The 14,480-nt window shown below is 43.8% G+C and overlaps 1 protein-coding gene across 3 annotated transcripts in view; it reads right to left on the bottom strand.

The window, feature by feature from the left end:
* The window catches only part of LOC138258879 (laminin subunit beta-2-like), a 431,858-nt gene that overhangs the window by 291,813 nt on the left and 125,565 nt on the right, over nucleotides 1-14,480 (bottom strand). For all 3 annotated transcript variants that reach the window (XM_069206185.1, XM_069206187.1, XM_069206186.1), the window contains exons 6-7: nucleotides 5,882-6,070; nucleotides 5,015-5,078 (exon numbers count right to left, since the gene is read on the bottom strand). In XM_069206185.1, the coding sequence (XP_069062286.1) occupies nucleotides 5,015-5,078; nucleotides 5,882-6,070 (253 nt within the window). The remainder of the gene's footprint in view (nucleotides 1-5,014; nucleotides 5,079-5,881; nucleotides 6,071-14,480) is intronic.

Here is a 14,480-nt window from a genome sequence, read left to right as displayed (position 1 = left end):
TCTCCTGTGAGGGAACCAGCATCTCTGACTATTATTTTTGGAGTCAGGGTTTGAGGGACCCTGTTCTCCCTAGATAGGACTGGTAGGGGGGAATTTTCCTCCAAGTCACTATCCTCTTCCTCTGAGTTGCCACCCTCAGAGGGGTTGGCCTTTTCAAACTCTGCCAAAAGCTCCTGGAGCTGTATTTTGGTAGGTTTGGGGCCCATTGTTATTTTCTTTATTTTACAGAGTGACCTTAGCTCCCTCATCTTAAGATGGAGGTAAGGTGTGGTGTCGAGTTCCACCACAGTCACATCTGTGCTAGACATTTTGCTTCTAAAAGTTGGAATACTTTTTAAGAATCTACAACTGGTTCTAGAATCTAATTCAAACTTTTACAAACTTTTAAACTCTAAAAGAAATGCTAAACAGGATCTAACACAAGGCCCTAGCAGGTCTTTTAAGAATTTAGAAAACTTTTCAAATTGCAAAAATCAATTTCTAATGACAATTTTGGAATTTGTCGTGTGATCAGGTATTGGCTGAGTAGTCCAGCAAATGCAAAGTCTTGTACCCCACCGCTGATCCACCAATGTAGGAAGTTGGCTCTGTATGTGCTATTTCAAAGTAAGGAATAGCATGCACAGAGTCCAAGGGTTCCCCTTAGAGGTAAAATAGTGGTAAAAATAGATAATACTAATGCTCTATTTTGTGGTAGTGTGGTCGAGCAGTAGGCTTATCCAAGGAGTAGTGTTAAGCATTTGTTGTACATACACATAGACAATAAATGAGGTACACACACTCAGAGACAAATCCAGCCAATAGGTTTTTGTATAGAAAAATATCTTTTCTTAGTTTATTTTAAGAACCACAGGTTCAAATTCTACATGTAATATCTCATTTGAAAGGTATTGCAGGTAAGTACTTTAGGAACTTTAAATCATAAAAATTGCATGTATACTTTTCAAGTTATTGACAAATAGCTGTTTTAAAAGTGGACACTGCAATTTTCACAGTTCCTAGGGGAGGTAAGTATTTGTTAGGTTAACCAGGTAAGTAAGACACTTACAGGGCTTAGTTCTTGGTCCAAGGTAGCCCACCGTTGGGGGTTCAGAGCAACCCCAAAGTCACCACACCAGCAGCTCAGGGCCGGTCAGGTGCAGAGTTCAAAGTGGTGCCCAAAACACATAGGCTAGAATGGAGAGAAGGGGGTGCCCCGGTTCCGGTCTGCTTGCAGGTAAGTACCCGCGTCTTCGGAGGGTAGACCAGGGGGGTTTTGTAGGGCACTGGGGGGGACACAAGCCCACACAGAAATTTCACCCTCAGCAGCGTGGGGGCGGCCGGGTGCAGTGTAGAAACAAGCGTCGGGTTTGTAATGGAAGTCAATGGGAGATCTAGGGATCTCTTCAGCGCTGCAGGCAGGCAAGGGGGGGGTTCCTCGGGGAAACCTCCACTTGATCAAGGGAGAGGGACTCCTGGGGGTCACTCCTCCAGTGAAAGTCCGGTCCTTCAGGTCCTGGGGGCTGCGGGTGCAGGGTCTCTCCCAGGTGTCGGGACTTAGGATTCAAAGAGTCGCGGTCAGGGGAAGCCTCGGGATTCCCTCTGCAGGCGGCGCTGTGGGGGCTCAGGGGGACAGGTTTTTGTACTCACAGTCTTAGAGTAGTCCTGGGGTCCCTCCTGAGGTGTTGGATCGCCACCAGCCGAGTCGGGGTCGCCGGGTGCAGTGTTGCAAGTCTCACGCTTCTTGCGGGGAGCTTGCAGGGTTCTTTAAAGCTGCTGGAAACAAAGTTGCAGCTTTTCTTGGAGCAGGTCCGCTGTCCTCGGGAGTTTCTTGTCTTTTCGAAGCAGGGGCAGTCCTCAGAGGATGTCGAGGTCGCTGGTCCCTTTGGAAGGCGTCGCTGGAGCAGGATCTTTGGAAGGCAGGAGACAGGCCGGTGAGTTTCTGGAGCCAAGGCAGTTGTCGTCTTCTGGTCTTCCTCTGCAGGGGTTTTCAGCTAGGCAGTCCTTCTTCTTGTAGTTGCAGGAATCTGATTTTCTAGGGTTCAGGGTAGCCCTTAAATACTAAATTTAAGGGCGTGTTTAGGTCTGGGGGGTTAGTAGCCAATGGCTACTAGCCCTGAGGGTGGGTACACCCTCTTTGTGCCTCCTCCCAAGGGGAGGGGGTCACAATCCTAACCCTATTGGGGGAATCCTCCATCTGCAAGATGGAGGATTTCTAAAAGTTAGAGTCACTTCAGCTCAGGACACCTTAGGGGCTGTCCTGACTGGCCAGTGACTCCTCCTTGTTGCTTTCTTTGTTCCCTCCAGCCTTGCCGCCAAAAGTGGGGGCCGTGGCCGGAGGGGGCGGGCAACTCCACTAAGCTGGAGTGCCCTGCTGGGCTGTGACAAAGGGGTGAGCCTTTGAGGCTCACGGCCAGGTGTCACAGCTCCTGCCTGGGGGAGGTGTTAGCATCTCCACCCAGTGCAGGCTTTGTTACTGGCCTCAGAGTGACAAAGGCACTCTCCCCATGGGGCCAGCAACATGTCTCTGGTGTGGCAGGCTGCTGGAACTAGTCAGCCTACACAGACAGTCGGTTAAGTTTCAGGGGGCACCTCTAAGGTGCCCTCTGTGGTGTATTTTACAATAAAATGTACACTGGCATCAGTGTGCATTTATTGTGCTGAGAAGTTTGATACCAAACTTCCCAGTTTTCAGTGTAGCCATTATGGTGCTGTGGAGTTCGTGTTTGACAGACTCCCAGACCATATACTCTTATGGCTACCCTGCACTTACAATGTCTAAGGTTTTGTTTAGACACTGTAGGGGTACCATGCTCATGCACTGGTACCCTCACCTATGGTATAGTGCACCCTGCCTTAGGGCTGTAAGGCCTGCTAGAGGGGTGTCTTACCTATACTGCATAGGCAGTGAGAGGCTGGCATGGCACCCTGAGGGGAGTGCCATGTCGACTTACTCATTTTGTTCTCACTAGCACACACAGGCTTGTAAGCAGTGTGTCTGTGCTGAGTGAGGGGTCTCTAGGGTGGCATAAGACATGCTGCAGCCCTTAGAGACCTTCCTTGGCATCAGGGCCCTTGGTACTAGAAGTACCAGTTACAAGGGACTTATCTGAATGCCAGGGTGTGCCAATTGTGGATACAATGGTACATTTTAGGTGAAGGAACACTGGTGCTGGGGCCTGGTTAGCAGGGTCCCAGCACTCTTCTCAGTCAAGTCAGCATCAGTATCAGGCAAAAAGTGGGGGGTAACTGCAACAGGGAGCCATTTCTTTACAGATAGCATCAAACAGGTGCCAGGTGCTTTCGGCTAAGTATTTGCAGGGAAAAGAAGCATTTTCTATGATGGGGCTGTCCACAATAGGATTATCCACTGTCCAAGGGTTTCCAATCTTTGACCAGATCGGGAAACTGAAGCACAAGGTGGAAAAAGAATCCGCCAACAATCACAAGAACAGAGATTGAGATTAGAACTCCTGTCTCCTGGTGACCCAAATGACAACTATATTAGCAGATCACCTCTGCTCTTGGAGTTCCTCATTACCTCCCCTTTCCAGCTCCTTAGGATCATTTCTGGCTTCTTCCCCAAAGTCCGTAGAAATCGTCGCTATGCACATTCGCGGATGTTTATGCTTCAATGCAACAATGAAAAAATGCAGAACAAGGGCATCCCTCTGGCAGTGGGCTGGTTCTCTGCCAGAACTTCCAGGGGGAATCCGCTTGCTGACAAATCCAATTTGATATTAGGCCAGAGGCCCCTGAAAATGAATCCAATATTCCTGATATAAACACTTCAGTTATAATGAAAGAAGATCAGAAGAAGTTTGGAGGAGAATTTAGTGCAAGGGAAAAAGAGCTGGTGGGAGTTGGGGGGTGCAGGCTGATAACTTCATCAGTCTGTTTCCACAAACTAAAGGCTTTTCAGCCCTTCTCTTGATTACCAACCTTAAGGATGATTTGCTGACACAATCCTTAGGTCTTTTCATCATTTTACAGTAAAGAATATCTTTGAACCACCTATACATGGCCGCGGAACGGGTTATGTATAAGAGCAGAGGCCCACGCAAATTTCTTAAGGTATGGAGTGGCTGGATCAAATATTATGGGCTTGAGAAGCAGGATGAAGCGAATGCAGTGTTGCCCACCCAGAGTACAAGTCCTCAGTCACCCGCTTGGATGTGGTTGTCCAGTTGATATCGCCTCACTATATATTGTCAGATTGTCATTGCTGTGTACTGTGTTTTTATTTGTTGAGCTGATTCCCTGTAGCACAATGGATACCCGCCTCTGTTTCTTGTGTTCTACTTTTCAAAAAGAACAATAAATATATTCTGGGAAAAAAGAATATCTTTGAACCAGGGAGTGAACTTATGAAAGAATTCAATTAAAGGTCAGGCTGACACTGAGCTCATTGTCATCTTCAAGTCCTCTCATGAAAACAGGATGCAAGGCAAGGGAGTAATTTGCCTACTGCTTGATGGTGTGCCATGTGTCAAGGCAAGCTATGAGCTCAGCTATTCATGCAGATACAAGTGCTCTTGGTGCTACTGCACATCCCAGAGACCACAAGTATAGTAAACTCTTGAATAATATCTACAAGTAGCTTCTGCGGGATCCGAAGTGAGAGTCCCACTTGTATTTTCACTCTAACTTGGGTTTGTTTCGTGAAGGCATAGTCACCCGGTAGTAAATCACAACGTCAAAGAGAGAATCTCTGCACAAAGAAATTGCTCATGCCTGATTGGTTAAGCCCCATCTTGTTCAAATAATATGAATATACGTTCTCAACACAGACAGAACTGCTAGGTTACAAGGAATTCAAGAACATGTGTGGTATGCTGGATGCTTTCGAAAGAATACTAGGGCTGTCGCAGGGTCTAGGAACCAGCCCACATTTAACTGATGCCTCTGCGCCACTTTCAGAGGCTTCATTTTGTTGTGAAACCACCCAGGCCCATCTACCTCTGCGCGCTGATTCTAAACACACACAGATCAGTGCCAACCAACAGTATAGTTGAGACAACGCATGGAAACATACTCTGGATATCTGGGCTGTAGGGGTCGCGGATGTGTATGGCTGGATCCAAAACTCTGTAGATCACCTGGAACAGAGGAAGAACAACAGATCGTCATTAGCTGTCCGAAACATGTCGCATCCCAAAAGACTCCCACCATGCAGCCCTTTCAACATTCTTCCAATTGGGCAACTCATGAAAAATGAATCCGTTTTCCAAACCCTCTTTAGTAAAATTTGACTTTTAGCCATAAAAAATGCCAAATTGCATCTATCATCAAAACAGCAGCTAGAAGACAAAAGGCATTGCACTGCGTGTAAATATAAATGTACATTTATACTGAATTACGCCTTTTCGTTTTTGACCATGTTCACCCTAAAATACAACGTTTGAGGTAGCATCTGCCAACAGAAGCGAGCACATGAAAAAAACTCTCTGGGAAATTTAGGAACCATGAATTGAATGGGATCATTCTAAGGTAGGCCTGATGATGCTGGCATGTGCTGACAGCACGTGAAATGTTGTTCTCAATCATTATATTGAGTTTGCTTATTCCCCAAGAGCACTAACACATGAAAAAAGCCAAAGCACTAAGAATGGTGGGTACTCCATTGGCTTGAATATCTGGCCATGAGCATGACTGAGTGAGGAATCTTATTTCGAACAAACTTCGCCATGATTTTCCTACCCTATTGCAACTTTGTCTAAGAGCCCTCAATCCTCCAGGGGCCCTTTGGCCGTTAATGTCCCCCTGTTGGCAAAAGCGCCTCTGAAAAAACATACACATATGCACATGTCAGCAAAAAACCACACACATATATATATATATATATATATATATATATATATATATATATATATATATCAGTAGCCTTTTTTCCGCTTCTCACCTCTCCTTCGGTGGAAGGTTCGATATCAGAGTAGCGTGATTCACAGACAACATCATCCACCTTCCGCATGGGACTGCGAGACACGCCGGGGAAAATACCCGCACAATCTTGCGCAAAGTAGCGGTACACCTGCCATGTGTGGCCAAAGTCCGCGGAACGTTCCACCAGCATGGCTGCTGGTCTGAAGGTCTGGGAAGAGAAGATGAACACATAGGATGAGAATTTGTACAGCAGCGTGCAAGACTCTCACAAGTAGACAAGCACAGAAGTTATAGCAAAAGTAAAAACTGATGTCTAAAAGCCAAATATATATTATTGGGTAAGAAAATTGAAATAGAATGAACAGGCTAGGCTAAGAAATTGTCCAAATAATATGCGAGACTGTGGATGTGAAAACACAAGAGTTCACAAAATATCAGCAGGCGATTGGTTACAAAAAGATCATGGCTGCAAAACAAAACAAAAAAACATTAGGCTCCCAATCTTTCACAATGCCTTGATTCCTAGTTAACATTTGTAAGTTAAGGGACACTGACTAATTTATTCTGTGGGAGTGAAGCATTAAATGTAGCTCTTTGTAAATCAACTTCCTCATTGAATTTAAAGTGTCTGACACCTTAGGGCATGCACATCATAACATTTAATATGTCTTCACCAGCAAAGCACAAACATCTCAAGAAGAAAGAATGTCAAACTTTGAGGTATTACGTATCAAGTTAAAACATAGACAGAGTAGAAGTCATCATTTTAACACATCTCTTGTCATCTGTAATGGAACCATCAACCTGCACGTCATCAGACTTGCACCACTTTGGGGTAATCTGAGCAGCGACCTGGGACCCTTCCCTTGGTAACTCATGGAGGTCCATCGTCGAAGGGGTACGGTAGCGAGTCTAGTAGGACACTGCACCTCACGAGAGACTGCCAGCCCCGCGGTCCCTCTCAGCTGCAGATATGTGCCCATATCTACATGACCCATATGTTTAAGTCATTGGTCTGGAGCACAACTAAGGGGCCTTCGATGGACTTACAGTTAACTGCTGTTCTTCTCCTTCTGAGAACTGCACCAAAGCCTAAAAACTTTGTGATCCCTTGTTCCTTACTCTTCACTGAGAAGTGACCCAGGAGGGACACTTGGGGAGAGTCATGTCCTGCACATGCACCACCTTACACTGCCAGTTCACGTAGTAATATGTCACCTGACTTTGTGAATCACCTTCAGCGCTCCCCTAATCATCCATCTTTTCCATTTTCTTCCCCTGTTTAGTACTTTGAAAAGGTGCAAAATGAGCAGTGTGTGTGAAACAAAAGCAGAAATAAATCAATGTATCCATACTCTTATGGAGTAAGACGTGTAGATAACTAAACTTTACGAGATTAAGGGGGTTATTACAACTTTGGAGGAGGTGTTAATCCATCCCAAATGTGACGGATATACCACCAGCTGTATTACGAGTTCCACACTTTTGGGACGGATTAACACCTCCTCCAAAGTTGTAATAACCCCCTAAGTGTTCAATTCTTGTTTTTTTCACCCTTCAGTTCTTCCGTGGGCCACTGGTGATCTCCCCGTGCGAATGGGATAATCTTTTATATCTAAAGCAATCAATTTTCTAGTGCTCTTTGTGTCTCTGTATGATGGTGCTACCACCGTTGCCTCTTCCACTGTTTAGTCCACTTCTGGATTTTACTTACAGAAAAGACCATGGTGTTGGCGTGCTAGGGAAGTCCGCCCATCTGTCCTCAGCAGCTCTAATGATCCTGGAATATTGTAAAATTGCCCTGGTGGAACATAACATCTTAATATGCTGAAGTCATTCTATTTGGATCCATTCTGCAGTTTCTTCCATGTGTACAGAATAACTACCAATGCGATGAGCACAAAATCTCTTGCTCTTCATATGGCCTACTCTTAATGGGTTTCTGTAATGACATGAAGCCAAGACCTCTAAATGGGCTGTAAAATTGGCAATTTTCACATCGTGGCACGGTCAATTGAGCAAAAGAAATGAATGAGGAAAATTAGGTACGATGAGACAACACCGTGCTGGAGACAGAGGCATCCAGAGCCGAGAGCCCTCAGAATCCAAGCCTGGTGGACATGGAGTTATGCAGCATTTCAACAAGCCAGGGTGGGATAAGGTTTTGAAGACAGGTCAGGTCAGGTATGGACAGAAAAGACAGATGTCAAGGGTATCGCGGGGAACTATCCTGGGTGAGAAGAATTTGATGAAGAGATGAGGACCTTGGCACTGAAAAACCCTGAATGACATTATCAGCTGACTAGAGCTAACATTGAATGAAATCTGAAGGGACACCTCTACTGTCCTACACAGAGAACGGTTGTAATACTGAATACCAATGCCAACAATACTAGGGTACAAGAATATTGAGGGACAAAATATGATATGTGCATAAAGTGAAGTACAGATTTACTATTACGAACTCCACATCTATGTACCTTGAAGATATATTTACCATGTAGGTACATATTTGTGTACTTAAGTCTGGCAAATGTAGACTTATTTACCTGTCTTAATTTGTTTTCGATATTTTCCCCTCGATATTCTGTTGCACTGATATTGTGGGTTTGATATTAAGGGTACACACCACGAAGAGCAGCTGAAGACATAAAGCACCCGGAACGAAAAATATAAGTTATGCGGTGAAATCAGAGGGCCTAAGAAGTCACTCCGCTACCCTCCACTGGAGAGGACCAGTAGAGAAGACGAGCAACATCTGTCTGAGAAGCAAAACCCAGAAGGCCAACCTAGAGACTGGATCTGCCTAATTTACATCAACTTGGTCCACCACTGGGGAGGAACAAAATGTTAAGCCAAGAGTGAGCTTAGTAAGCAGACTCTGGGGCATATTTACAATCCGGGCGCGCCACTGGAGTGTCACTTTTTTGGGATGCGCCGGCGATGCAGACTGCAGAACCACGCCTATGAGGCAACGCAAAGCCACCCTACGTGGCTTTTGGTGGCCTCATAGATATGGAGTGAGGCAAGGCAGCGCAAGTCGCTGCGTTGCCTTACTCTGCGACTGGGGGCGTTCCATGGGCATTGCAGTGAGTTTTCCCATGCAACACCCATGGATTTTGATACTGCCCCAGATTTACTAAATGATGTAAACCTTAAAAAACGCCAAAACCTTACACCTCTCCAGGGGTGGTGTAACAAGGAGACTTTCCTCTTTCCTTTGCATTCTGATGAACACATCGAAAGGGAAAAACAATCCCGCATGAAAGAATATTTGATGGAACAACTAGGTCCTAAACAACTACTTGCCTAAACCACTACTGCTAAACAACTGAAAAGTCTCTACAACGAAGTACTGAACAACTACTGTCTAATCAACAATTTTGCCTGAATAACAATTGCCTGAACAACACATTTTAAGGTAAGTTTTTTTTTTTTTTTTTTTTTATGGTTTATTAGTTGTTTAGAATATATATATATATACATATACATATACATATATATATATATATATATATATATATATATATATATATATATATATAATCAATTCTAAAGGTTTATTAGGATTTATTAGTTGTTTAGAATTGATTGATATATATATATATATATATATATAGATATATATATATATATATATATATATATATCTATATATATAGATATATATATAGATATATATAGATATATATATATATATATAAATTCTAAACAACTAATAAACCATTAAAAAAAAACTTACCTTAAAATTCATTGTTCTGGCAATCGTTATTCAGGCAAAATCGTTTTTTAGACAGTAGTTGTTCAGTACTTTGTTGTAGAGACTTTTTAGTTGTTTAGCAGTAGTGGTTTAGGCAAGGAGTTGTTTAGGACCTAGTTGTTCAGGATGTTTCCCCGCATGAAAGGCAGACACCCTTGCACCGCAGTGCAAGGGTGTCTGCGTTGGCGTGAGCAGCCCATTGTGAACCAGAGCAGGGGGGAAAGGACAGGAAAGCACTGTATTTCATAAATACGGTGCATTCCTGCCAGTTCACACTGGCGTAGGGCAATGCGGTAAAAAGACTTGTGGCGCTGCCCTATGCCAATCTGTTGTAAATATGATCCTCTATCGCGCCATAAACCCACCCCTCACACTCTTTCTTGCACACACACATTGAAACTATATCTAAAGTATGAGAACCATGGATATGGAAGATAAAGACCATAGGGCTATTTCAAGACAGAACTAACATAGGGACACAGGGAATGCAGAGTATACACACACTGTGCCAGAGGTCCAAACAGACTGGTTGCAAAAAGTGGTCACAAACTGAGCACCAACTTTTTACAAAGTCTTTAATTTTGCAATGCGACCAATGTGATAATACGGTCGTATTGCAAAATTGTCAATCGCACAGTCACAGAATGACCTGCCAATTAAATGTTGATGAGGCAGGTCGCTATTTGAACCTCCTTGTGATTAGTTACAGACAGGAGGATGGTGTCTGGCTTGGGACAGAAGACCAACATCATTGCGTTTGCATTCCAAAATGAAAACCTTTTTTTTAATAAAGCTGCTGTGTTCCTAAAAATATGTTTCCTGTTTAGGAACACATCACAGGAGCAAGGAAAGGCCTCTGCCCATGGACCAATGCCCTCGGACCACTGTCTGCTTCCCCCTAGGTCACCCTACACAATTTCGAGAGAGGAAGCTGTCCAGTGGGGATGGCTTCCCCTTTGTGAATGGGTTATCACTTCTTTTGAGGAGTCAGTAACTATTCAATGGTTTTCAACCACGATTGTGGCAAAAAGCATTGCTAGAGCTCACAGTGAGTCGCAGTTAGGAAGGAACGCTCATTTTATGCCTTTTCCTAATTACAATTTAGTAAACCCATTTTGCGATTCGGAAAAGGCTTGACCGAATCGTAAAATGAGTTTGTTAGACAGCAAAAACCCATTTTTTTGGCACTAGCCCTGACTTTTCCAATCACATGGTTTGCAACTGCAAAATGGCTTTGTACATCAATCCCTTACAATATTCACACTGCTGTGTCATACCAAAGACGCAGCTAATATTGGAGAATAAGTGTTTTAACATATGGATACCATAGGAAGAGACTGATGGTAGAGCTCATTTTGGACAAAGGATGCTTTATGTCCTCACTGTGGGTGATGCTGAAGGGCTATGTGGAGACAACACAATTAAGGATGACCCTCCTAGTGTGATGATGACGAAAGAACAGATGCTGAGGCTAAAGGGAGTTAGGGGCATATTTATGAAGCCCCAGCGCCACCGTGCGCCACATCTGCGTCATTTTTTTATGTAAATGTGGCGTTGAGGTGGCATTTCCCACCTGCCATTTTTACAAAGTGGCCCAATGCAAGAATTGTGCCACTTTGTAAACCCTTTCGCCACATTATGCCTACACCAGGCATAATGTATGCAAGGGGGCGGGGCGTTCCCACGTATGGAGGCATAGAAAAATGATGCAGTAAAATTTACTAGATTTCACTGCATAATTTTTAGCATCATTATTAACGCCTGCCTAAGTCAGGCGTTAAGATGACGCTCCCATTGAAAACAAAGGGCCTCCCTGTGCTCCGCTGCATTAGCTCAAAAATGTATGGCGCTAATCCATCAAAGCGCCACATTAGCGCCATAAATTATGATGCTTATGTGGACACGACCGCCATGGTGCGCCGTATTGTAAATACGGCGCACACATGGTGTCGTTAGGGGGACGCAATCGGGCACTGGAAAAGTGGTGCATCATTATTTTCCATAAATAGACCCTTAGATTGCACAGAATATGGCGTACTGTCGAAGACATCATGAAGGTAGGAGTACCGGGGATGAAAAGTACAGAGGACGCAGAGTGAGGCTTATTGCCTCAGCCCTTGAGAACCTCCCAGTCTTTATGGAAGGAGGATGGAGGATGTGGCATAACGGCCAGAGCTGCGGATTTGAATCTCGGCATCAGCTCAGCATCCTGTGACTGTGGGCAAATCACTTAATCTCCCCATGCCCACCAAAAATTAATGTGCCCTTGAGTAATGTAACTGATGATCATGTAAAGCCCTCCAGTACCTTTGAGTAGTGTCTGCTCTATATAAAACTGCAAGAAAAAAATGCACACAGGGACGGAGTTACTGAAAGTAGTCCTACCCTAGAGGCCACACTACCCCCATGTGACAAGCCTTCGTTAGGGTGACCCCAGAAGGATACTACTAGTAGTACAAAATGTTATTGTATTAATCACAGTGACTACAACAATATATGGAAAATGTCAGTTACCCAGTGTACATCTGTTCGTGGCATGTAGTGTTGCAGATTCACATGCTGTGCATATATCGCCATCTAGTGTTGGGCTCAGAGAGTTACAAGTTGTTTTTCTTCAAATAAGCTTTTATTTTCGTGGCACGGGATCAAGTGACTCCTCCTCTCGGTGATAGTGCGCATGGGCATCTACTCCTTTGTTAGATTGTTTTCCCGCAGGAGGGTGAAGTAAGGAGTGAAGAATTGTATATGTACAAATATCTATCTATCTATATGGAAAATGTCACTTACCCAGTGTACATCTGTTCGTGGCATGAGATGCTGCAGATTCACATGCTGTGCATATCCCACCATCTAGTGTTGGGCTCGGAGTGTTACAAGTTGTTTTTCTTCGAGGAAGTCTTTTCGAGTCACGAGATCGGGGGACTCCTCCCCTTTCGGCTCCATTGCGCATGGGCGTCGACTCCATCTTAGATTGTTTTCCCCGCAGAGGGTGAGGTAGGAGTTGTGTATATAGTAATAGTGCCCATGCAATGGAGAAAGTATGTATGTACATAATGTGATTAAAATGATTAAAAGTGTTATATTTACAAGTTTACAAATGTACAAGTTTATTTTTATCAACTTATAACGGCTAAAGGCTCCCGGGGAGGCGGGAGGGCGCAGTTTCTCATGCCACGAACAAATGTACACTGGGTAAGTGACATTTTCCGTTCGATGGCATGTGTAGCTGCAGATACACATGCTGTGCATAAACTAGTAAGCAGTTATCTCCCCAAAAGCGGTGGTTCAGCCTGTAGGAGTTGAAGTTGTTTGAAATAATGTTCGTAATACTGCCTGTCCTACTGTGGCTTGTTGTGTTGTTAACACATCCACACAGTAATGTTTAGTGAATGTATGAATGAGGCGTAGACCATGTGGCTGCCTTACAGATTTCTGTCAGTGGTATATTTCCTAGAAAGGCCATGGTAGCACCTTTCTTCCTAGTAGAGTGTGCCTTTGGTGTAATAGGCAGCTCTCTCTTTGCTTTAACATAACAGGTTTGAATACAGTTAACTATCCATCTGGCAATGCCTTGTTTGGATATTGGATTCCCTTCATGAGGTTTTTGGAAAGCTACAAACAATTGTTTTGTTTTGCAAATTTGTTTGGTTCTATCAATGTAATACATTAGTGCTCTTTTTATGTCTAATGTATGTAATGCTCTTTCAGCTACAGAGTCGGGTTCTGGAAAGAACACTGGGAGTTCCACCGTTTGATTTAAGTGGAACGGTGATATAACTTTTGGCAAAAATTTGGGATTTGTGCGTAGAACCACTTTATGTTTGTGTATTTGTATAAAGGGTCCTTGTATGGTAAAGGCTTGTATTTCACTTACTCTTCTGAGAGATGTGATAGCGATTAGGAAGGCTACTTTCCAGGTTAAGTATTGTATCTCACAAAAGTGCATGGGTTCAAATGGTGGACCCATGAGTCGTGTTAATACAATATTGAGGTTCCAGGAGGGAACTGGTGGTGTTCTTGGTGGAATGATCCTTTTTAGACCCTCCATAAATGCTTTTATGACTGGGATTCTAAATAGTGAAGTTGAATGTGGAATTTGCAGATAGGCGGAAATTGCTGTGAGATGTATTTTAATGGATGAAAAAGCTAACTTAGACTTTTGTAAGTGTAGTAAGTAGCTTACAATGTTTTTCGCGGACGCGTGTAATGGTTGAATTTGATTATTATGACAGTAATAAACAAATCGTTTCCATTTATTTGTGTAGCAATGTCTTGTAGTAGGTTTTCTAGCCTGTTTGATGACCTCCATACATTCTTGTGTAAGGTCTAGATGTCCGAATTCTAAGACTTCAGGAGCCAGATTGCTAGATTGAGCGATGCTGGATTCGGGTGTCTGATCTGTTGTTTGTGTTGAGTTAACAGATCTGGTCTGTTTGGTAGTTTGATATGAGGCACTACTGACAGGTCTAGTAGTGTTGTGTACCAAGGTTGTCGTGCCCAAGTTGGTGCTATTAGTATTAGTTTGAGTTTGTTTTGACTCAATTTGTTTACTAGATACGGAAGGAGTGGGAGAGGGGGAAAAGCGTAAGCAAATATCCGTGACCAACTCATCCATAAAGCATTGCCCTTGGAGTGAGGCTGTGGGTACCTGGATGCGAAGTTTTGGCATTTTGTGTTTTCTTTTGTTGCGAATAGGTCTATTTGCGGTGTCCCCCAGTTTTGGAAGTAGGTTTGTAGTATCTGGGGATGAATTTCCCATTCGTGGATCTGTTGGTGATCTCGACTGAGATTGTCGGCTAACTGGTTTTGAATTCCTGGTATGTATTGCGCTATTAGGCGAATGTGATTGTGAATCGCC

Source organism: Pleurodeles waltl, chromosome 9, assembly GCF_031143425.1.
Source record: "Pleurodeles waltl isolate 20211129_DDA chromosome 9, aPleWal1.hap1.20221129, whole genome shotgun sequence".
NCBI classification, from domain to species: domain Eukaryota; kingdom Metazoa; phylum Chordata; class Amphibia; order Caudata; family Salamandridae; genus Pleurodeles; species Pleurodeles waltl.
This window is presented reverse-complemented; position numbering and strand designations above follow the sequence as displayed.